The 25,591-nt window shown below is 44.1% G+C and overlaps 1 protein-coding gene across 1 annotated transcript; it reads right to left on the reverse strand.

Moving 5' to 3' along the window:
• Positions 1–1,003: 1,003 nt before the first annotated feature.
• Positions 1,004–17,751, reverse strand: CNIH4 (cornichon family AMPA receptor auxiliary protein 4). Its single transcript, XM_056132593.1, has 5 exons — positions 17,596–17,751; positions 14,495–14,563; positions 7,136–7,248; positions 4,441–4,581; positions 1,004–1,238 (listed from the first exon to the last, which is right to left on the reverse strand). Exons 1-5 carry the CDS (start codon positions 17,662–17,664, stop codon positions 1,211–1,213), a joined length of 420 nt encoding a protein of 139 aa, XP_055988568.1. The 5' UTR covers positions 17,665–17,751; the 3' UTR covers positions 1,004–1,210.
• Between the last annotated feature and the right edge of the window lie 7,840 nt (positions 17,752–25,591).

A 25,591-nucleotide genomic window follows, 5' to 3' on the forward strand; every position in this document is an offset into this window, starting at 1 on the left:
GCATAAATGCCCATGCTTAAGACAGCAACATTAGGAAAAGCATGAACGTGCACTGGGAGTAAACTCAACGGCCAGGTTCACTTGACCCAGCAAAGAGAGAAGGACATTAGCTGTTCTCAACTGCAAGAGTTTACAGAGACAGCTCCGAGGACCCGTGTCTCCTTAAGTATTGCTACGTTTATGAAGTGGCTTCTGTACGGGACCTCTGAGTGCAGCAGCCCCCGCAGTGTGCCATACCTGGCACGAAGCAGAGTGCTCGGGCCCAATCCACTGACACCGAATGACCGGCCAGTGTGGGCACTGTTTTGTTGGTAGCGCTGAGATCAAAGTCAGAGCCTCACACACACAAGGCAACTCCTCTGCACTGAGCCACACCCCCAGCCCAGGCTTGCTTCTATTCTGATGAGCATCTTCTCTACATCTGGATACCCCATTCAAGTATGTATCCAAAAGAGAAAGTGCAATGGGCTCACTTAGAATAGAAAACCAAGGCCCACAAGAGCCCCTGGGAGTGGAAGGGGCTGAGAGTGACTGTGGAGGGTGTGACTTTTTCCCGAGAGTTCTTTAAAATTTTGCTTTTTGGGCTTTTCTTCTAGCAATTAAAATTACACTGTACATTGACAAATGACTTACAAGGTTACAAACTGTGCAAAGAAATGATTTTTTTTTGGAAGTGCAATTTTCTGTTAATATTCTTAGGAAGACTTTCAGTTGATAGTACCATCGATCTTTAAACTACAAGAAACATCTGAGGCTGCCACAATGTAAGAAAAAGGGTAATTTGCTCGTGGCCTTCTACCGAGATCAGCAGTGCTGCTCTCCCTCTGGCTTCTCAGCCCGCCCAGCCTCCCTCTCCAGCCTGTCCCTCCTTCTATGGCCTAACAGGCTCCAGGCAGGGCTGTCCTCAAATACACATCTTCAAACAACAGAGGATGGGAAACGCCTTCACATGATGGGCTGCAGGCAGAGGCTGAGAACCAGAAATCTACAAAAACTCAATTCATGTTTTTTAAATACTTTATATGGTAAAAATACAGCAAAAATAGGTTTGTGGATTTTGGGTTTTTTTGTTTTTTTTGTTTTTGTTTTTTGGTTCAAATAGGAAAAAATATACTGCTATGGTCACGGTTCTAAGGGTGATTTAAGTAGTCTCCGGCTCCTCAACTTTGCAGTGTAGTGTAGGCTGGCATCTACCACGGCAACTCCAGCTTCAGTCATTTATCAAAGCTAAAATCATACTGTGGAGAGAAGGAAATAATGTTACTCAGGTTTCCAGAGGACTGTCCCACCAGCTTCTGGTCTGTCCAGACTAGTATCCCTAAGGCGCAACAAAGAACATGGTTTAACAACAACCCATTTATGCAAGCAACCATTTACAGCTATCAACCTCTTATGCCCTCATTTTTTTTAATTAAAAAAAAAAAGATTTAGAGAAACACAGAGAGCAACAAATGACGAATAGCAACAGAAATGGAGAAAAAGTCTACAGAACTTGGGCCAGAGCTCTAGTATGAAAGGTAGAGCGCTTCCCTTGCACATGAATTACTCGGGTTCGAGACCTAGCACCCCATATGGTCCCCCAAGCCTGCCAGAAGTGATCCCTGAGCACAGAGCCAGGAGTAAGATGTGAGCACCACTGGGTGTGGCCCAACCCCTCCACCATTATCACCAATAAGAAAAGTCTACAGAACTGAGCTTATTTAGGTAGAAGTTAGGGTGGGAAAAAGATGGGTGAGGTCCTTGAGATCTGAGGTCCTTCCTACCAGTGTTTACACTGTGGTAGAAGGTACTAGAACCACGAATGCATGAAAACTATCACTTACAGTAATTTTTTTTCAGTTTCGTATAACCACTCAGGGGTTATTCCTGGCTCTGCACTTAAGAATTACTCCTGGTGGGCTCAGGGGACCATATAAAGTGCCAGAGTTAGAACCCAGGTAGGCCACATGCAAGGCTAACACCCACCGACTGTACTATCACTCCAACATCTCATTTACAGTATTGCAAACCACAGTACCTAGATAAAAATGGAAGGAAAGTAACTGAAATAGGAGTAGAAGAGTCTAATAGACTAGTTATTGGGAGAGGGGACCAGAAAGTGAGCTCAATGTGCTGATCACATGCTTTGCATGCAGGAGGCCCACTTCGATTCCCAGCATTGCAAGGTCCCCTAAGCACAGCCAGGTGCAAACCCCCCAAACACCAAGCTGGGGCAGTCCCTGAGCACTGCAGGGTATGGTCATAAAACAAAAACTAGTGGTGGGCTGGAGAGACCTTACAGAGGTACAGTGCATGTCCTACGGGTGACTGACCCCAGATCCATTCCCAGCACCACACGGTCGCCCATGCAAGGTCTGAGCATCACTGGAGGCCCCCAAGCATTGCTGGGGTGGTCCCAGCAATCCTCAGCAATACTGAGAGGAGCCACTGAGCCTCCTGAGCATTGTGTGGGAACTCCTCCAAGCCCACCCCATGCCCACCACCAAAATCTAGTATTAGAATACGGTTCAAAAAAAGTAAGCTACGTACATAAAAGCACTTTCTCTAGGCCAGACCTTTGCATACACTACTGCCATGCCTGAACCCTCCTCTTCATCCCATTACATTCACTCAGTAAAGTCCTGCTCTGGTACTGAGCCGCTCTTGGGGAAAGTGGCCTCCCAGCCATGGACAAGCAAACTTTCCCTTTCTACAGCTGATCATCTTCCTGCGTGCCTTCACTTACATATTAGGCTCCACCAGTCAACTGAGCTCTTCCGAGTCAAGAATAGAACCCAGGCATCATGTCCCAGATACCCAGATATCGCCAATCCCAGCCCAGAGAGATTTTGTGCTGCTCTTGTATCCCACTTGCAGTTGTTGACACAGTATGTGACACATAGCAGCTACTCAATAAAAACTGCTCAGGGCTGGAATAACAGTACAGCAGGCAGGGAGTTTGCTTTGAACGTGGCCAACCCAGGTTCGATTTCCAGCATCCCATATGGTCCCCCAAGCACCGCCAAGAATAATTCCTCAGTGCATGAGCCAGGAGTAACCCCTGTGCATTGCCGGGTATGTTCCAAAAAGAAAAAATAAACAAATAAATAAAAAATAAAAACTGCTAAAACCATAGTTAACATTTTCCATAGTGTCATGATTATCACACAATAGTAACAAGGTTCAAGAGGGGCTGGAGATATGGTTTACTTATGGCAGACCTGGACTCAACCCCCCAAAACCACCTGCACCCCCCCACTTCCCCACCCACCCCCCGGGGTCAGGATCTATGCCTGAGAGCAACCCTCAAGCTCCCCCTGTAGCACCTGGTGTGGTCACAAACAAACAAAAAGTAGCAAAACTATCATTTCCCTTTATTGAAATCAGCTTTTTCAGCTAAGATCAAATGACTTAAAATATACTGAAATACCTGTAAAGTAAAGGTAAAGGCCCTCCCATTGTTTATCGATTTGCTTGAGCCGGCCCAGTAACGTCTCCATTGGAGACTTTGTTGTTACTGTGTCTGGCATATCGAATGCATCACGGGGAGCTTGCCAGGAGCTTGCCAGGCTCTCTTGTGCGGGCGAGATACTCTCGGTAGCTTGCCGGGCTCTCCAAGAGGGGCGGAGGAATCTAACTCGGGTCGGCCATGTTGGCTGCGTGCAAGGCAAACGCCCTACCGCTGTGCTATCGCTCCAGCCCCGAAATACCTGTTAATTACATATTAGTTGTCCAAGTTTAACTCTACTAACTATACTCAGAATAGTAAATATATTCAGTGCATACAAAAAATTAATGATAGGAGCTAATCAGGCTAGAGCAATAGTACAGCAGGCAGGGCATTTGCCTTGCATGTGGCAAACCCAGCCTGGGTTTAATCCCCAGCACCCAATATGGCCCCCAGAGCCCCACCAGGAGTAATCCCTAAACACAGTCAGGAGAAAGCCCTGAGCACTATTGGTGTGGCAAAAAAAAGAAAAAATCAATCAATAAGGTCTCCTAGCTAGTCTCTAAAGGAGAAAAAAGAATAGCAAATATGGAAGTCAGAGAGACAGTACAGATGGTACTTGCACGCAGCTGACCCAGGCTGGATTACTGGCACCACTAGGGCTCATTCCTGAGTGCAGAGCTAGGAGTAATCCCTGAACACCAGATATGGCCCCCAAACAAACAAATAATAATAATAATAGTAATAAATAATAATAATAATAGTAATGATAGCAAAAGACAATGGTAAGCATGCTAATATCTCCAACAGGTATGGAATAATTAATACCACAGAAATATTCTACTATAGGTTAGACACAATGACATACCAGAAAAATCTACGTAGTATTAAGAAATTCACATAATCCCCAAATGCTCTGCAATGTCAATACAATATCCTACACAGGGCAATAATACCTCACCTGTCAAAAGCTGAAATAAGATCCTGAAAATGCCAGGAGATCAGACACTCACCTGTACAGATACATGAAAAAACAGAGCAAGTGGAAACCGAGCTTGATCATGGCTTCTTTCATGTGTGACTTCAACTGCCCTCGATTGTGTATTTCTGTTGGATCAAATACTCCCATGTTACCACTTGGTACCATAATGAACCTGAAAGATAGAGGATGCATATACACTAGAAGAAAAGTCAAATTATGAGCACGTGCAAAAATATACAATAAACAATATTTTCAGGTGAACCAACCATTGTAGTTTTAAATTCAGATCAAATATGGCAGAGGATTATGAAGACATCATGGGTGACCACTTTTCCTTTGGAAGATATATAACACCAATATTTTTGAGGGTGAAGGTTGGGCCATACCCGGCAATGCTCAGGGGTTACTCGGGCTCTACACTCAACAGAAATTACTCCTAGTGGTGTTTGAGGGACCATATGGAATACCAGGGATTGAAACCAGACCGACCACCCACTATATTATTGCTCTGGACCCAATCATTAGTTTTAGTGTAAGTTTTCTATCCTCTGAAACAAATACAGTAATACCCAATGGTATTCAAGGCTACTCCTGGCTCAGTGTTCAAAGGACATTCTTGGCAGTGTGTGCGGACCATATGTGGTGCCGGGGACAGAAATGATTTAATCACATGCAAAGCTTGTGCTCAAGCCCACTGAACTATCTCTCCAATCCCCAGAAGGATACTTTTTGCATTTTACAGACCCCTACACTCCTGATCTGTAGAAAATTACGAAATGTGCCACACCTAATGATCCAAGTAAAGGGGCTGGAGCAATAGTACAATGGGTAGGGTGTTTGCCTTGCACATCGCCAACCCGGGTTCAATCCCTGGCATCCCATATGGTCCCCCAAGCACTGCCAGGAGTAATTCCTGAGCGCAGAGCCAGGAGTAACCCCTGAGCATCGCTGGGTGTGATTCCCCCCCACCTCAAAAAAAAAAAAAAAAAGTAAAGGGACTCTGAAACCAAAATAATTCTATCAAGTCTTTAAAACTTCTTTATTGTGGCCAAGCCTGGATCAATCTCCAGCACTGCCTGAGTACTACCAGGAACAACTTCCAAGCTCAGAGTTGGAAGAAATGCCCAAGTAATACCCCAAGCAAGTCTCAAAATCTGCCCCCAACACGAAAATGTTAACTACTGCAACTTATTCCTTTCACCTTCACAACATCTCTATGAGGAAGTTCACTGTCAAAGGAAATGGCTTCCGTTTCATAAAAAGGAAGGTTTTGTGTCTAACCTTCTTGATCCAATTAGTCCTGCTAATCCACATGAGCACAAAACGGCATCTAGCCTAAAAGATCAAATGCATCCTAAATAATTCTGTCCCCACTCATCTCTGTCAAAGCTTATCCATTACATGGGGCTTGGATACTACGACCCCCTGGAATTGTCCCAATCTGTAGTAATCTTGGGTCTGTTTAGGTTGTTCTAGGGTGGTGTTGTTTGGTTTAGTTTTTAGGGGGAAGTGTAGGGCTGGGCCACACCCGGCTGTATTTAGGGTTTATTCTATTCCTGGTTGTGCTCAGAAGTAACCCTTGGTGGTGCTTAGGAGACAATACGCAGTGCCAGGGATTGGACCTAGGTTGGCACCATGTAAGAAAAGTGTCTTACCCCTTGACTAGGTCACTGGTCCCAAGTAACCCAAGCTTAGTTACTCCCCTGGCATCTGTCACACCACCTTGGTCCACCTCTACGTTAACAAGCATATTTTTGTTATTCAATGTTCTCCTCTTTGTCCTGTGGATAAAGTCCAAAGTCCACTTCACACACCTGAATCCCCAAGATGTACAGTGAAAGGAGGAAATGTTCTATAGTTGCATTTTGTAACTTTTTGAATAGAAAGTAAATTTGTAACCAGCTGACCATCAATCTGATATGACAATTAAGCATACTGTTCTATGAGAGCAATAAAGCCATCCGATCTTTGTCTTTATGATTATAGGAAACAGCCTATGGACTTTATTGCCCTGCACATAAAACTGCACAGAGCCCTTCCATCACAGTTTGGACTGTCCTACAAAGCCTGCTTTTCTCACAGACTCATCTCAAGGACGATGCTGGACAGTGCCCAGGAATATGCACTGTCTCAGAGGGCCCCACTCTCACTCCCAAACTTGGGTTCACTCAGTGGGGTCACAAAGATTCTGAGCTCTGCTAAAAGTCTGTGTAGGAAAAAATAAAAGGTAAAAGGTAAAGGCCCTCCCGTTGATCGTCGATTTGCTCGAGCGGGCCCAGTAACGTCTCCATTGGAGACTTTGTTGTTACTGTGTCTGGCATATCGAATACTCTCGGTAGCTTGCCGGGCTCTCCGAGAGGGGTAGAGGAATCGAACTCGGGTCGGCCATGTTGGCCGCGTGCAAGGCAGACGCCCTACCTGCTGTGCTATCGCTCCTTAACATTAAAAAATAAAAGTCTGTATGGGATCACACAGTGATGAAATGTAGCGTGTGTTTCCCAGTACTTGCACACGGCTGACCTGGGTTTGATCCCTGACAGCCCAGTTGGTCCCCCCAAGCCCTACCAGGAGTGAATGCTGAGCACAAACCCAGGAGTAAGCCCTGAGCATTGCTAGATATGGCCCGAAAACCACAACATAAATTAATTTTTAAAAACATATTCTAAAAAAAGAAGCTGAAATAAATTAACCTGCCTGCAACAAAATAGCAATTGGACTATACTCACCGATATACATTCCAGGTGGCCACAGGCAAATTGAGGAGGAAGATGAACCAGTGCAATGAGATGAGCATTAATACAGTAACGAGCGTATGACCAATCAATTCTGGAATTACCCACTGCAAGGAAAGAACATAAAATTACACCTTACTGCTTGTTTCCTTCCTGAATGTACATGTTATTTAAGGCATCATCAGTGAACACACAGAAACTCAAGCTTGTGTTTCAAGATTATTTTTAGACTCAATGTCCCAGATTTGCATAATGCTGTAACTGCTCACCAAATACAAATACTTTGGGGCACGGTTTTGAAAGAAAGCACTTTCACTTCAATTACACTTTAGCCTAAGCAAATGTTCAGATTCATTCACCAAACCAGTCTGACAAATAGAAAATAGAAAGTTTACCTCTCTCTATGCCAGTACCCATGCGAGGCCAGGGGCACGGGCCAGTGGCACGCACATGCCATCGCATGCATGTTCTAGACCCAGCACAGCCAAAAACAAGAAACCTACACTTGGGTAAAGTCTCTTACTCTGACTTAAGATAATTTATACTCACATACTTGCTGCCTTTCAAATCAGAAAACCAATCTTAAACACTTTCCAATCTACTAACAAGTACTTTGAATTTTTCTTTTTTCTTTTAGACCAAATCCAGGTGTCCTCGGGGCTTACTCCTGGCTCATGCTCTGGGCACCAGGGATCAATCCGGACAAGGCAAGTGTCCTGCCACTATAGTATCTCTCCAGTCTAGCAGTGTGGATTTTTTAAGGTTTAAAAGGGGTTTTTTAAATTGTCATTTAACTGCTTTTTATTTATTTTCCTTTATTTAAATAGCGTGGTTTACAAAGTCAGTGAATGTTTCAACACCAAACCCATCCAGCCCCTGTGTGCCCTTCCCAACACCATTGGCCCCAAGTTCCCACCTACCCACCAAACTCCCCATTAGCAGGCACAAAATATTTTTTTCTTTTTTTCTTTTTGGATCACACCCGGTGATGCACAGAGTTACTCCTGGTTCATGCACTCAGGAATTACTCCTGGCGGTGCTCGGGGGACCATATGGGATGCTGGGAATCGAACCCGGGTCGGCCGCGTGCAAGGCAAACGCCCTACCCGCTGTGCTATCGCTCCAGCCCCCCAAAATATTTTATTTTATATTGTCTGTTATATCAAAATGGTAAACATAATTATCAAAAAATAATTCAGAAAAAGAAAATGTATGAAAATTGCTATATCTCACGTCATGATTATTGTAGTTATTATTGTTACTATTATTTAATAACCTGATAATGTTATTAAAGTGAGGTTTAAAATATAACTTTGAATATATCAAAGCTGAACAAATAAGATAAATGAATCAAAATGCCGGAATCCCAGCCTACTGACTGCATGTATGGTAACCTCCACTCTTTAGGAGAGATCCTAGACAAAACTCAAGCTCTCAAGCACCAACAGCTACTGTGAAAGGGTTTCCAATTCACTAGCTTCCTCTCCTATAAGCACTGATTTTGTTCTAATTAAAGTTGTTAGCTACCATAAAAACTGGCACTCCCTACTTGCAAAAAAAGAAAACAAAGCTCAAGAAGGTTACCTTATTCAAGGTCACACAACTCAGTGACAGCCAATATATTGTAACTGGCTCTAAAGTGTCCACATTTATTTATTTATTTTAATTTTTGGGTCACACCCGGCGATGCTCAGGGGTAACTCTTGGCTCTGCACTCAGGAATTATCCCTGGCGGTGCTCAAGGGACTATATGGGATGCTGGGAACCGAACCCGGGTCGGCAGCATGCAAGGCAAATGTCCTACCCAATGTGCTATCACTCCAGCCCCAAGTGTCCACATTTAGATTTCAGAAACATTTTTTGTAAAGAACACAAAAAATATTTTCTGACTCTTAAACCCAATTTTTAGTCAAATGGAACTTTTTAATATATGAAAGTATTTTAGTACTCAAATTAAGGCCTTTCAACATACATTTAAGTTCTATTAAAAATATCTGTATTAAGTTCTTTAAATAAATATATTTTAATTATATATCTGGGGGGCGGTTGTTTGGGGGCCACACCTGGTGGGGCTCAAGAAACCATATGAGATACCAGCAATTGAACCCAGGTTGTTTTATACAAGGCAAGCATCCTACCAGCTGTACTATCTCTCCAGCCCCAGTTTTATTTTTTTTTCTGTTAACATACATATTTAGCCATACTCTAACCAACTCTTTAAAAATAGAAGCTGTTTAGATCCAATGTACTTGCTTCAAATACTACTTTTTTCATTTGTCACAGTAAGGACTTTTTTGCTTTGTTTTGGGGCCACACCCATGGTTCTCAGGCAGGGCTTGCTCCTGGCTGTTAGAGATCACTCCTAGTGTGACGGTCAGGAAATCATATGCAGTGTGCAGGAGATCAAATCTGGGTCGGCCCACATGCATGGCAAGGGCCACCTGCTGTACCATTACTCTGGCCCAAGGTCTTAAATCCATGTATCTACTAGTAAAGACAGTTTTAAGAAAAAATATAGGACACATTTTTTTTCTTTATCAGCAATGAAAAAAAGTTCTTTAATTATGCAAAATTCAAGTCACTATCACACGTGAGTAGACTGCAAAGTCACCAGGTGTTTTTTAAAATGTAATATATAATTCTTACAAGTATGAGTTGCAAAGCCAAATAAACCTGGGTCTGAATCAATGTTCTATCACACTCAGCTGCTATGCAATCTTTGGAAAAGTTAACGTAACTTCTCTAAGCCACATTGTTCTCATCTATCACATGGAGATAATAATGCTTTCCTCATTAAGTTGTAGATGATTAAGTAACGTATGCAAGACCACAAGCTAAGTAAACACTCCATAAATATTAGCCTATTACTACTCTTCATGGTGGGTTTCTTACCACGGGCTGAAGTCACTTTGCTTTATAGCAACAAACCTCAAACAAAAATTTCCACAAGCGATACTTATTAACCTTTCAATGCTTGGCTCACTGACTTTCAACTACAACCCCTGAGTTGGTTTCTTTCTCTCCTGCACAATGTGCTCTTTCTCTAGGAGGCTTAGCTCCTTCGAAGCAGGGGCTCAGAGCCTCGTCTGAGTAATGTAATGGCCTAGGAAAAAAACCTCTACCCAGAACCTGCCATTTTCCCAAACTCCATCCAAGGCCCAGGTAGCATGGAGAAAGCGTGTGAGTCAGCAACTGGGACTGTTCACTGAGCTTGCAGGGAGTATTTCAGTGCCTGACCTTTACGGCTGCAGAGGTTTGCATCACAAGGTGAGGAAAGCCTTGTATATGAACAAATGGGGGGAAAGGGAAAAGAACTTGACAGAAACAGACATAAGTAGCAGAGTAGCAGAAGAAAATTTCAAAATCACAATAAATCCACATTATCAGAAAGCTAGCAATCAAACAATGAACTGAGAGATTAAAAAAAGCTCTTGGAGATAAACATTTTAAACATAAACAAAAAGCTCTTGGAGATAAACATTTTAAACATAAGCAATTCTGAGGAAATTGTACAGCAAATCCAAAAAGATGAAAATAAGAAATAAGAACTGACAATTCAGCAGATGACTTACTTAGCAAACAGAGGTTGTTGAAAAAGGAGAGAGAAAAGAAGGTGATATTATCAGAGAACACAAGAAAATCTCCCGGACTGAAAAAGCCTATCTAATGTCCAAATACTGAACAGTACCTAGACTAAGGCATTCCAAGTATGCATCACTACAAAATTCTAAAACATCTTGGAAAAAAAAATCATAAAACTACTGGAAAGGAGCAGAAAAACAAACATGTAAGCAAAAAAAAAAAAAAGGCGAGTGAAATATAAAGATGAGAAATCAGAATAGTGAGAAAGAAGTACCTGCCATGGGGGGGGGGGGGGCAGGGGCAAGAGGGAATTGGGGGGGCGAGGTGGTGAAAAATACACCCTGGTGAAGGGATGGGTTTTAGAACATTATATGACTGAATCTCAATCATGAACAACTTCATAACTATATCTCACTGTGATTCAATTTAAAAAATTATTTTAAAGGAAAAGGAAAGAAATAAGAATAACTCAGTCTTAAGAAATTTGGCTGCTTTTTCCTTTCCTTTCTTTTGGTTTTTGGTTTCTGTGCCACACCTGACAGTGCTCAGGGATTACTGCTGGCTCTGCACTGAGAGATCACTTCTAGAGATGCTGGTGGGAAAATATGGGGTGCTGGGGAATGAATCAGGTTGGCCATGTTCTACCTGTGGTACTATCTTTCCAGCCTCCAGGCTGACCTACTGATTTGAACCCTGGAAACTAGAAGACCACCAGCAACGCCTTTAAGATTTTCCAAGAGGGCTGGGAAGGTAGCTCAGTATTTGCCTTGCATGTGTGATGCCCTAGATTCAGTTTACAGGAACGTCAATAAACGATAAATAAAAACTCCAAGAAAAACTGATCCTAAATTAAAGAGTCTAACCAAAAAGGACTGGAGCAAGAGCATAGCAGGTAGGGCGTTTGCTTCGCATGCGGCCGACCCAGGTTCGATTCCCAGCATCCCATATGATCCCTGGAGCACCACCAGGAGTGATTCCTGAGTGCATGAGCCAGGAGTAACCCCTGTGCATCGCCAGGTGTGACCAAAAACAGCAATAAATAAATAAAACCAATCACTCAAAAAAAAAAGTCTAACAAAGAGAACTGTCCAATACCAGAGGAGAAGACATTTTCAAATGTGCAATGAGTCAAAATTTAATTTTCTTGTATTTTAACTCAAGAAATTACTCTAATAAAATGGGGTAAAAAGCCAAGACAAAGTCACCACATCACAAATCAAGAGTCCCAGAATGGAAGTGGTAAAAAATACCTTCACAGTGACCATTCTAGCAACACTGTGGGAGATTTCAAGAAGGAATGGTACCACACAATACTTAACTTAGGGATGGGAGCGATAGCACAGCAGGTAGGGAGTTCGCCTTGCATGCGACCGACCTGGGTTCGATTCATCTGCCCCTCTCAGAGAGCCTGGCAAGCTACCGAGAGTATCCCACCCTCAAGCCTGGCAAGCTCCCCATGGGGTATTTGATATGCTAAAAATGATAAAAGCAATACTCCTATCACTTAATCACTTAATCACTTAACTTCCCGTTAGTCGTCGATTTGCTCTAAAATTAAAATTTTTTTAATTAAAAAAAAAGTAACAAGTCTCACAATGAAGACGTTACTGGTGCCCGCTCGAGCAAATCAATGAACAAGGGAGGACAGTGCTACAGTGCTACAGGGATGGGAGCAATAGTACAGTGAATAGAGCACTTGCCTCACAGGCAGCTGACCTGGGTTTGGTCCCCAGCATCCTTTATGGTTCAAGACCACCAGAATGATCCCTGAGTGTAGAGCCAAGAGTAAGCCCTGAGTACTGACAGCTGTGGTCCAAAAGCCAAAGAAATAAGAAGGAACAAACTAAAGAAATATAGTAAACTTTAATATTGAGAAAGACAAGCTATCCAATAAATAAATCAATACAATAAAAATCACTACCATGACATAACGCAAGAATTTGTAATACATCATAATGCATATACATTAAATAGCAATTTTACTCAAAAAAAGAAAATAGAAAGGAGAGAAAAGACTTAGGAAAGGAAGTAATGAAAAACTACATTTATCACCTCTCTCAGAAGTTAATAAATAATGAGAAATCAAGAGCAACCAACAGCCTATGAAAGAGAAATAAGGACTGCGGCTATAGTTGAGAGTGAGAGCAATGGCCTCACGCACGGAGGCCCTGGATCACAGTGGTCATACCCTCGTCACCGCAGAGAGAAATACGGAGGCCAAGGATGTTGCTTAGGTGGCAGAGCATAAGTCCTACACGTGCAAGGCACTGAATTCCACCCCTGGCAAATTCCCCCATACCACTCCTGTTCTGACAAGAGAAATATGAATATAAATATCAGATCTAAAATTACTAATTTAAGTGTTCAGATCAGTTGTTTCCAGAGAGTGATACAGGGGAGGTTGAAATTGGCCCAGAGGAGATGACTGTTTCTCCTACACTATACCTTGACAAGTTGTGTACAATGTAACTTTCACAATAATAGAATTCACACCAAAAATTGTTTCACATTGGAGTGAACTTCTCAGTAACCTTCTCAGTAATGAGAGGCCAGAGTGATGATGGTAAGTGGATAAGGCATTTGCTTTGCTGGGTTCAATCCCCAGTATCCCATTCAGTCCCCTGAGCACCGAAGTATGAAAACAAGAGTAACCTTTGAGCAAGATAGGGTATGGCCTCAAAATAAAACCAAACCAAACCATACCAACCTTTCTCAGTAATGAATCGAGGAATCTTTTTTTTTCCAACAATTTATTTTATTTTATTTTATTTTTGGGTCACACCCAGAGATGCTCAGGGGTTACTCCTGGCTCTGCGCTCAGGAATTACTCCTGGCAGTGCTTGGGGGACCATATGGGGTGCCAGGGATTGAACCCGGGTTGGCCATGTGCAAGGTCAACACCCTACCCACTGTACCCACTGGCCCCGAAATCAAGGAATCTTTAATTTGTATTTAGGTTTTTCCTTTTACTAAAAAATATCCACAAAATAACCACCTAAGAAGACAATCCATCTGAAAGTAAATATAATCATTCTTTGAAAGAGACAGAATAGAATTTTACTAGAAATATTTATGGTTTAAGTGTAAACTTTCTTTCATAGGTCAGAGAAGTTATTAAGTAGACAGAAGATATGGAAAAAAATACATGCGAATTATTTTTAGGTCAAGTCAAAAGCACCTCAAGTCTGTGCTTTTCCATAAACTCTAATCCAGAAAGCTTTCCTGACTGCTCAGCTCATGAAAAGTGAATCAAGATCAACTGGTTTTCCTGTATCTAAACAAGTTCTGCAATTCAGAATATTCTTTCCAATATAATGTTCTCTTTATGCACTAAAGATAAGATGGTCTTAAAACAAATCAACTAATTAATTCCATTTCTCAGAAAGTCATGAAAAGAACAAATTCATTCATTCATGAAAAGAACGAATTCATTCATTCAACAAACTAGGCCTTTTTTTTTTTCTTGAGAAGGGGGGGCTTAGACACAGAAGACAAAAGGAAGTATCCTCATAATGAACTATTGCCTAGCTTGAGTAATGATATTGTCCACTGTAGACAAAGAGACAAGGAAGAAGCAGAGTGGAGGAAAAAAATTAAGGTGGGACTTCTGGCATACTTTCATCATCTAAAATATTGCAAACACAGCACTTCAACTAACAGTGCAATGAATAAAAGACAATATTCTAAAAGCAAATATTCATGAGATAAATCTTTGACACAAAAAATGAAGAACCTCCTTAAAGAATAGAAAATAAGCAAAAGAAGTCTTACCTTGTTTAATTTGGAACAACATGATCTAGCATTGATGTAATCACATTCCAAATCAGACAAAGTAATTATCTGAGGGTCAAGATAAGGAATTATTAAATTTCTTTTTTTTGGGGGGGGAGGAATGAGAAGCAGAGGGTTGGACCACACCCAGTTATGCCCAGGATTTATTCCTGGTTCTGTGCTCAGGGATCACTCCTGCTGGAGCTCAGGGAACCAGATGTGCCAGGAAGCCAACCTAGGTCGGGTGCGTGCAGGGCAAGCACCTTACCAGCTATACTATCTCTCCAGCCCCAAATTTCTTTTTAACAACTGTTCTTAAGCTTCATAAAGCAATCACAGGGTCCAAAAGGCAGCTCAAACAACACAGCACATATCTCACAAGAATGAAATCCTGGTTTTAATTCCCAGCACAGCATGGCCTCAAAAACTCCAACAACAAATACATTTTTTAAAACAGAAGAAAGCAAAACCAGTGACAAAGCAGTGATCTGACTTGAAAAAAAATCAAGCTGTAACATTAAAGCTTGCTCATTTGACAACTCATTTTTCTCATTTATGTTTCCCCACCAAATGCTTAGTAAAACAAATCTTTAAGCTAAATCCTAATCTGATCCATTATCAGAAACATCAGTCTGAGTTCTTCACTGTCAAGTACTGGGTGTAAACAACAAAACACAAGACCTATAAAACCAAAATAAGTGTTAAAAATATTTTATGTCCATAAAATGTCTCTGAAAGAAAACAAAATACAAAACTATGAATATAGCTTGTCTTAAAAGCTTTTTTTAATACTATTGTTTCCTAACTTTTCACATTACACATCTATTTCCTCAATAAACATAAACCTTCTAATCTGTGTTTCTAACTCAATCTACAGTTACCTTCCAAGCAGCTCACTATGTATAAATTTTCTATTGCTCAAAGGACTCTGAAGCGCAAAAGCAAAAATCCTCCCCTCCTCAATATTCAAATCTTCCAAAATCCGACCGAGTCTTCCAGATGGATTATCCCTTAACCCATTATGCAGAAATGGCACAAACATGTCTGCCTTGATACCTTTTCTCTTGCCTGGGTCTCTCTCATTTTAGCACCACCTCCTCCTTCTGTGCAGGTTCTGCCCACAGTTCAAAGCCAGGAAAAGTCTATTCACACCAAATCTCTACCCTGACACTTCCCATCCCCTAGCTCTAACACTAAGCTAGGACAACTATCCAAAGAATGCTATACACAAGTGCTGGATTTCATAAAGCATAACCCTAAATGTACCTTCAAGTCTATGTCAATAATACTGATATTTGTGGGGAAGGGAGGCACACCTGGCAGTGCTCAGAGCTTACCTGACTCTGTCCTATGGGGTCACTCCTATTGGGCTTGGAGGACCATAATAGATGCCTAGAACTGAACCTTATGCAAGAAAGTGCCCTGCCCAATACATTCTGTATTGAAGCCTTTTTTAAAAAATTATGTCCATGAGCTGGTATAAACCAGGTCTGTTTTAAGTCATTAATCCTAGTTTCCCAAATTGCAAAAAATAAATGAGAAATCTCAGTTTCTCTAAACTCTAGTTCCTTGTATCACCAAGGTTCACAGTTCGTCAAAAACCTCAACAAGTGACACAGCTTTCAGGTCACCAAATCTACAAAAAATTCAGGGTTCTGAGTTAAAATGAAAATGGCTACCCCATTTGAGGTGACTGACCCTCTGCTATAGGGCAGGCTTAACACTCATATTATACACTTCATTGGGAAGTAAATTTTTCTTTTTTTTTTTGTTCAAATTTGGGGGCCCCACATGGGTTGATAGCCTGCAAGGCAAGGCTCCTGAGCCCTGCACCATGCGCTCTCTGGCTCCTGGCCCCAGTTTCAAGGCAAGACAATAGAGGCTTGGCCAAGCGTAAGCGTGGTAAATGGTAAATCACCAGCTACAAGGACTCCAGATTACAAATTGTGCCCCTTGAGGCTGAAGAGATAGTACGGCAGGCAGGGAGGGCACTTGCCCTGCGCAAATGTGGATTCCATCCCTGACACCTATCATGGTCCCCACCCCAGACTGGCCAGGAGTGACACCTGAGCACAGCCAGGTGCACCTCCCCCCTCAAAAAATGTGTCCCTTTTCACAACAGACTACCATTCATAACGAAGTCCGCAGCCACCCTGAAAACATAACCTCCACCAGTTTCAACCGTTGTTTCCAAGTGGTCCCCGTTCTACTGCTTGTACTCTTAGTCTTGGTCTGTGTCCCCCCCCCACCCCGTCCCGCACCCACTTAAGATTTTCACCTGTGGCTTCCTCGGAATATCCTGGGGACCCCCAATGGGCTGTGTGCCCGAGAACTGCTGCTCTAGACTCGACCATTCTAAAGCAAGGATGCTCCAGCCAGGAGTTTGCACCCAACTCTTGGGACAGAAGTCACTTCCACGGGGGAAAGGGGGCTGTGTTTCCCGTGTGTTTTTCCCATCTAATATTTAATGACTCAGAACAGCATCGTGCAGCGCATGGGCGGCGGGCAACTAAGCCGAGTAGCTTCAGAGGCAGGGGACAAAAAAACTCAAAACCTCGGCTGGATCCCCGGGGAGCAGCACCTCGCCCCCCACATCTTGGGGGGGGGGGTTGTTCTGTTTTCGGTAGGATTGAATCCTGGCCCACCCGGGTTCCTTGGGCGCTAGGAAACAGTGCGCCAGGGACCCGGCCGAAGAAGTTGCAAAGTTGTGCAACTGGTCCGGAACTGCGGGTCCGCAAACGGCGCAGGGGCCAGCCGGGGAGTCGCCGGCCAAAGGTTGGCACAGCGACATCCTCGCCGACGGTCCCTCCCCAGCCCGCGCCGCGGACCCACGAGGAGCAGCCCCCGCCAGCACCCCGGGGCGGGCACGGGGCCAGGGGCGCCCCAGTCGCCTCCGCCGATGCCCGCCTCGGGCCAACGCTGCCCACGACTCCCAGCACGGCCTCGCCCCGCAGGGCCGGCCGGCTCGGAGCCCGGGCGCGCCCCTCAGGCCGCCGCCTCCGGGTTCCCACGCACCTGCCCAGGTCCCCGCCCCGGCCCGACCGCCGCCCTGGCCCCGACCGCCGGGCCCCGGCCGGCTCCGCCCGCCCCAGGGAGGATACGAAGTACACGGAGAGGAAGATGAGCACGCAGCAGTCGATGAGAGAGAAGATGAACACCACGGCCTCCATCCTCCTCCTCCCCCGCCGCCGCCGCCGCCGCCGCCTCGGTCAAACCGGCTCCGGCCCCCGAACCAGCCCGCCCCGCCCTGATAGGCCCTGGCCCCGGCAGGCTGGGGCGTTCCGGCCGCGCCGGCGTGAAGCCTGTCGGGAGTTGTAGTCCACCTATAGCCGCTACCGCCCGCCTTTCCCGGAGGTGCATTCTGGGAGATGTAGTCCATCCCCACGGCGGGCGCTCGGGGGGCCGGGCTGCCACGGTTGCCTCCATCGGAGGGTATTTCTAGAAACTGTGACGATCAGTAGTTAATCAGCGAGTCTTGACGCTTACAGCCGTAGAGCTTTGCCGTATGTGAAATTAATGTTGTACTCTGAGATGGTCCCGTGAGACCTCCTGACGGGAGTGGCAAGAGTTTTTCATCTCAAAGTCCGGAATCTAAATTAGCCTCAACACTCCTGACTTGATAGCAGAGCCTTGCTTGCCCTTTCTGACCTCGATTTCCTCGAAGATTTCACAATCTCCGGCTAATTATAGCCATTGTTCCTTCCACGCTCGATCTTGGAAAATGGAATACTCGCCTTACTCATCCGTTCACTTACAAACATTCATTTAACTTATTCATTCGTCTAATAACTTCACCCTTACTATACGTGCAGAACTGCTTCGGCTGGAGGTGTCTCCCAAAGGGTGAAGGACATGCTGTATGCATGTATTCCATTCGTCTACCACGTGGTCCTCTTGCTTACTTCTGATTACCCTATTACTGTATCCCTATTCTATATTCTAGAGATACTGAAATGAACAAAGCAGCAAAGATATTTTTTCATCAGATGAATTGGGGGTGGGAGGGGTTTAATCTAGAAGAAGAGACAAGTAGGGCCCAAGAGACAGTGCAAATAGGTAAAGGGTTTCCCTTCAAGGTACCCATCGGGTTGGACTCCTGGCACCATATATGCCCTCCAGAGGACTGCTAAGGCTCACTAGTGACCAGAGACAGAAAAATCCCTGGAAAATTACCCCTGTGGACCAACAATTGCCAACCACCCCAAAATAAAAGACAATTAACATAAAAAACAAAGATCATCTAAAGGTTTATGTTCAAACTACATCAAAGTCAAACAGTGATTTTTTTAAATGTAGGAGTATTGCTATTTATTCAGCCATTGATTAGGCTGATTGAATTGGGCATGAACTCCACCTTACTTTTTATATATATATATATGTTTATTTATTGAATCACCGTGAGAGCAGTTACAAAGCTTCCTGGTTTATTATTTTTTTTATTTTTTTGCTTTTTTGGGTCACACCCAGCAATGCTCAGGAGTTACTCCTGGCTCATGCACTCAGGAATTACTCCTGGCAGTGCTTGGGGGACCATATGGGATGCCGGGGATCGAACCTGGGTCAGCCGCGTGCAAGGCAAATGCCCTACCCGCTGTACTATCACTCCAGTCCCAAAGTTTTCTGGTTTAAGTCTCTTTCAAAGAATGATGAAACACCTGTCCCTTCACCAGTGCCCATTTTCCACTACCAAAAACCCCAGTATACCCCTCATCCCACACCCTCCCCCTACCTGTGGGGCAGATGACTTCCACATTACTCTCTCTCTACTCTGATCACATTCACTATTTCGACACCAGACCCACCATTATTATTTGGGATTTTACCCCATCACTCAGATATGCTGAAAAGGCAACCGTAGATAATTTGTTTTCTACTGCTGATTATGAATAACATATGATATCAAGTGGCCTCAATTTTGGAATTCCAAAATTTTAAGAATTAAATCTGGAGGGATATCTGCCAAAACTTGATTTTTGAGACTTGTTCCTGAGTCTCTGGGATCATAGCCATTAAGCAGCATGATCAGGAGCCAGAGAGGCCATTTGTGGTCTGCGACTCTGGTCTTGTTGGGACAGGGAGGAAAGGGCCAGCTCCACCCCCATCCCGTGAGGCCCCGCATGTCTCATCATTGTGGGCCCAAACCTGACTGTCCAATGGCCTATGGAGGATGGCGGCCACCAAGTCGTGAGGGGGAACAGGCCAAGGAAAAACCTATTCCCATCTGGGGTGGCCTGGTGCCAGTAATCTACTGCGGGAACTAGACCCATTTCTGCCAAAAGCCGCTGGGTTCCGAGATTTGTTTCTGAGTCTCTGGGATCATGGCCATTAAGCAGCTTGATTAGGAGCCAGAGTGGCCGTTCGTGGGCAGCAACCCGGGGTCTCATTGTGGTGGGGAGGAAAGAACCAGCTCCACCCCCATCCCGTGAGGCTCCACATGTCTCATCACTGCAGGCCCAAACTTGACTGTCCAATGGCCTCTGGAGGATGGCAGCCACTGAGCTGCCAAGGGGAAGCAGGCAGAGGAACAGCACCCTTTCCCCCCTGGGGTGGCCCGGCTCCAGTAACCTACTGTAGGGACTAGACGCATTTCTGCAAAAAGCTGCTGGGTTCCGAGATTTGTTTCTGAGTCTCTGGGATCATGGCCATTAAGCAATTTGATCAGGAACCAGAAAGGCCTTGCCTCCAATTATATAGCTGAACAGAAGTTGGTTTGTGGATGTGTCTCCCACATACCTAGCTTTTCGCCGTTTACTTTCTTGGTAAACTTGGCCCCATGTTGTCGGGGTCTGGCCAAAGGCACAGCAGCAATTTTGGAGTATCTAGAAGTCTGAAGGCACCATCAGACTGCTGATGCACTTGCCTCACAGGTACAGATTGACCTGCTGGCGGCACCATACCCCAGTTAGTGATATTTTTTGAGCAGCTAGTATACCAGGTACTGGACCTTAGGGCTAGATGATGAATAAGGGGGAAAAAAAACTTACATTCTTATATTGTAATAGCTTCCATTACAGTAAAGGAGACAAACGCCACCATCACCACCCTCACATCTATTCAAAACTTAGTTGTAAATCAGCTGATGGACACTTGAAGACTGACTGGAGAAGGCCAGGATGAGAAAACTGATGTTTTGTTCTCTTTTGTTTGATATTGATGCAGCTGAGGCAGAAGAGGTCATGCTGTTCTCTGTTCGCGATTCGCAGGTTCTATAATATTTTAATTCTTTCCTTTCAAGAATGAAAATATTGAATATATTGAATACAGGGCTGGAGTGGGTAGGGTGTTTGCCTTGCACGCGGCCTACTCGGGTTCGATTCCTCCGTCCCTCTCAGAGAGCCCGGAAAGCTACTGAGAGTATCCCGCCCACATGGCAGAGCCTGGCAAGCTCCCTGTGGCGTATTCAATATGCCAAAAATAGTAACAACAAGTCTCACAACGGAGATGTTACTGGTGCCTGCTCAAGCAAATTGATGAACAACAGGAGGACAGTGCTACAGTGCTACAGTGAGATTGAATAATAAAGATGCTGAGACTCAGAGTTAGAAAGTAGAAAAGTTTATCGGAAAGTAGAAGAGAAAGAAAAGGAGCGGGGATATAGCGCCATCCATCAGGTCAACCTGTACCTGTGGGACAAGTGCATCAGCAGCCTGATGGTGCTTTCAGGCTTGTTGAGATCCCAAAATTGCCACTGTGCTACTGGCTGAACCCCAACAACTTGGGACCAAGTTTTCTGAGAAACTAAATGACCAAAAGTTAGGTATGTGGGAGTCACGCCCACAAACCACCTCCAACTCAGCTATACAAGCTCATTTATCATCAGATTTGCTTCAGAGACCCATAAACAAACCTCAAAAGAGATCAAAAGCTGGTCATTTAAATGCATTAATGGCCATTCAGAGACGCACAAATGAATCTCGAAAGACAGCAGCACACCACAGAGATGCCTCCAGACCCCAAATATTTAAAAATTTTAGAATTCCAGGAGCATGTGGCCATTTTCATGCTGCATGACACCTCATAATATTCATGGCAAGCAATACAAAATAAATTATTTAGCATCTGCCTAAGGGGCAGGCTGGGGTGGTGGTGGGAAGATTCAAAGTAATGGTCGTGGGAAAGTGCAACGGTGGTGGGATTGGTATTGAAATATTGAATGTAAACAATTATTGTGAACAACTTGCAAAAAAATTTTTTTAAATTTTTAGAAGACAAAAAAAGAAAGAAAGTAAAGGAGCTCCCCAAGTGGGGAGGAACTTAGTATAGAATTAAGTTAAAGGAAAGGATGTAAGCCCTTTTCAAGGCTCTCTGATCAATCCAATTTCTAGCAATTGACAAAGATTTACAGAGGATGCAAGGGAGTTACAGTTAACGATTCTTCCTGTAAACCCTTTTAGGTGGAAACTGAGATCTTTACACTTCTTATCAATTGACACAGCAAGTAGGGTGTTTGCCTTGCACGTCGCTGACTCTGCCGACCCTGGTTCAATTCCTCCGCCCCTCTTGGAGAGTCCAGCAAGCTACCGAGAGTATCTCGCCCGCATGGCAAAGCCTGGCAAGCTATTCGTGACTTATTTGATATGCCAAACACAGTAACAAGTGTCAGAATGGAGATGTTACTGGGCGGGCTCGAGCAAATCAATGAACAACGGGAGGACAGTGACAGTGACAGTGACAGTGACAGAGGATGTAAGGAAGTTCCTGGTCTTTCTAGCCATTTGCCTCATCCCTCTGAGCCTAAACTCCAGGGCAGAATTTTATGGTCCTGGGGAATTCCTGGAATGTTAAGACAGGACCTTGGGGATGAAGTATGTGCTAGGTGATGGAGGAGAGATGAAGCATCTGGCAAGAGAAAACTGTGGCTTCCTCTCTCACTAGCAAGGGGAAACTGAGGCTGCTTTCTTCAACATCATTTTGGGAGTCTCCCAAGTATACTCAGGACACCTAGGAGCTTCAGTGGGGACTTTTTTCTTTTCATTGTTTTAGAGGGATGGGAGGAGAGCACAGCTGGCAATGCTCAGGGGTTATTCTTGGCTCTATACTCAGGAATCACTCCTGGTGGTGCTTAGGGGACCTTATGGGATGCCGAGGGTTGAACTCTGGTCCATCATATGCAAGACAAAAGCTTTACCCTTTGTACCATCACTCTGCTCCCTCCCACTCCACTAGGAATTCTTAGCCAACCTAACAGGGGTTCAGTGCAAGAGCCCTGGGATGTGGTGCTGTTCAGGGTCTCTGGTGCCAGGGAGTACCCAGGGGCCTCCAAGGCCGCACCTGATGATGCTCTGAGAACCATGTGGTGCAGGGTCTGGAATTGGGTTAGGTGTTTGTTGGGCATGAGTCCTAATCTAAACTCTGTACTGTGTTTCTGCCTGGAAATTAACATTTTAGCTGGAATCTGAATAATTTACACTGAAAGATTCGCAGCCTTTGTTTCAGACAATGGTAACTTATTGCAAAGGCCCAGTTACTCATATTTAAGGAACAGGAAAAGTCAGGCCCACCTGTGTGGCTGAAATATAATGAATATGGACGAAAGAGTTTAGAGAGAAAGCCAGAGATGGACATGGACCTTGTAGATCAGTAAACAGCAGTTTCACTTCAATTCTAATATGAAAAGTTACTGGAAAGGTTTAAGGATGACCTGACATTTGAAAAATATCTTTTCTTGGTAGGTGGGGCAGAGCCATAGTACAGTGGGTGGGATGTTTGCTTTGCCTACAGCTGATCCATGTTCAATCCCTGGTATCCCATACGATTCCTGGAGCACTGCCAGGAGTAATTCCTGTGCATTGCTGGGTGTGCCCCCCCCAAAAAAAACCCTAAAAATTAATTTAAAAAACTATCTTTTCCTGGGGTCAGAGACCTAGTACAGTGAGTAAAGTGCTTACGTTGGGCACAGCTGACCTGGGTTCGATCCCTGGTGCACCTCCAGAAGTGATTCCTGAGTACAGAGTCAGGAGTAACCTATGCGCATTGCCAGGTGTGGCCCCAAAACAAATAAAGAAACTATTTTCTTTGGGGGGGGTGGTCAGAGAGATAGTACAGTAGGTAAGGCCTTGCACACAGAACCAGGTTCTATCCCAGCAACCCACATGGTCCCCCCAGCACCCTCCAGGAGTGATCCATGATCACAGAACAGGAAGTAAGCTCTAAGCACCACTAAATGTGACAAAAATAAATACATAAATAAATAAAAACACCTTTCTTTTTGATGCTACTATGTGATGAGACATTAATCTTCAAGATAGGGGGAGAAACAGGACATTTAGTATGAAAAAAAAACCCAGCTGAATTTACTTGACACAGCATAGCTCATCAGATAAAGGGTTCAGAGGTTAAGGCTAGAATTTATTAACAGATTATTTATAAACCAGTTATCATTATACACCTACTATACCTTTTAAATACCTCTTTAAGGGCACTCACCACTTTTAATGACATTCTTATATGCCTAGCCAACCACTTCTTACATTATGATAAAAACAACAGGTTTTACTAGTTTAGGATCTTCTATCCTATAATAGTTGGTATTTAATAAATGTTTATCAAATGAAAGACCCACACTATAAGAAGTTTTATTAAAATTATTAAACTTATAATTTTATTATTATTATTAACAAGATTTTATTAAAGACAAACTGGAGGTGAGGAGATAGCTCAAGGGTCAGGGGCACATGCCTTGATTGTGCAAGACCTCAAGTTCAATTCCTGGCACCAAATGGCCCCCTATGGTCCTCGAGGGTGAGGACTGCCGGAATGACCGTAGTGGCCCCCAGCACCTTCTGGAAGGACCCATGAAATGCTGCATCACCAGGCCCAAGCATGGAATTGTCCAGCACAAACAGGTCATGATTGCAGGGAGTAGCCCCAAAGACTCCTAAGCTTGGATGAACCAATTCATCATACACACATTCCTCTCTTGCTGACACAGAAACATATGCCGTTCCATAGCCTTAGCTGCTGCTTTATCCTGAATACATGAAAACACTGGTATGGGAGATAGTGAAGTCAAAGGACTAGAATATAGTAGAGACTTTGCGTTTGAGAGTCCCTAGGTTTGATCCTTGGCACCGCATGGGCACTCAAGTACTTCTCCAAACAGCCCCCAAGCATTGCTTGTGTGATGGAGGCCTCAAAAGACTAGGGGAAAAAATAGGTGTCATAGCTAAGAGTTAGAATGGTCGGTCTAACTCTTAGGTTTGTCTGGACGGGGAGGACTAAAAGTGACATAAGGGAAGTGGTGAGAGGTTTGAGCACTTTGGTGATGGTAGAGGAACAGGAAATTTGCACACCAAAAGCATAAATGGTAAAACTAATATTGGTGTTAATAATTAATTTTAATTTTTAAAAGCCATCTTCTCATGTAACTTGAGAATTCAAGGTATAGATGCAATGTCAAAACTATTGGGAATGCAAAACATGAACAAAAGACGTGATTAGGAGTGATTCCTGAGTGCAGCGCCAGAAGCATTGCTGGGTGTAGCCCCAAAACAAAACAAGACATAAAAAGTTAAGTAGGATTAACTGAGAAATAGTACAGTAGGTAGAGCACTTGCCTTACATTGGCTGACCCAAATTCCATCTGTGGCACCACATATAGTCCCTTAAACTCAACAGGACTGATCCCTGAGTGCAGAACCAGGAGTAAGCACCAAGCACCTTTAAGTTTGGCTTAAAAACATTAAAAAAAAATCCCAAAACCCTAAGAAGTGAGGTCCAGACTAGGAGTGACCCCTGAACACTGCCTGGTTTGGTCTCCATACAAGAGAGCAACCAAAAAGTGAAACCCCAGGTTTGACTACTCACACCACATATGGTGCCCTGAGCACTTCCAGGAGTGATCTTTGAATACAGAGCCAGGGGTAAGGTCTGAGCACCACAGGGTGTGACCCAGAAATAAAACAAAGGAGTCAGATAAACAAAACCAACCCTCCAGATCATTTGTCACTGGTAGACCTACTTGCCAGAAAGGTTAAGAGGTGCTTCATCCTGGAGTGGCCTGCATCTGTTCAGGTCCATCACTTCTGCTTTACTCTAAGGTCCACTCCCTCTCCGCCAACTCTCACCCTCTCCCTCTCCTCCTCCTCTTCCTCTCTG

The sequence above is a fragment of the Sorex fumeus genome, unplaced genomic scaffold, assembly GCF_029834395.1.
Source record: "Sorex fumeus unplaced genomic scaffold, SorFum_2.1 ptg000007l, whole genome shotgun sequence".
Taxonomy (NCBI): domain Eukaryota; kingdom Metazoa; phylum Chordata; class Mammalia; order Eulipotyphla; family Soricidae; genus Sorex; species Sorex fumeus.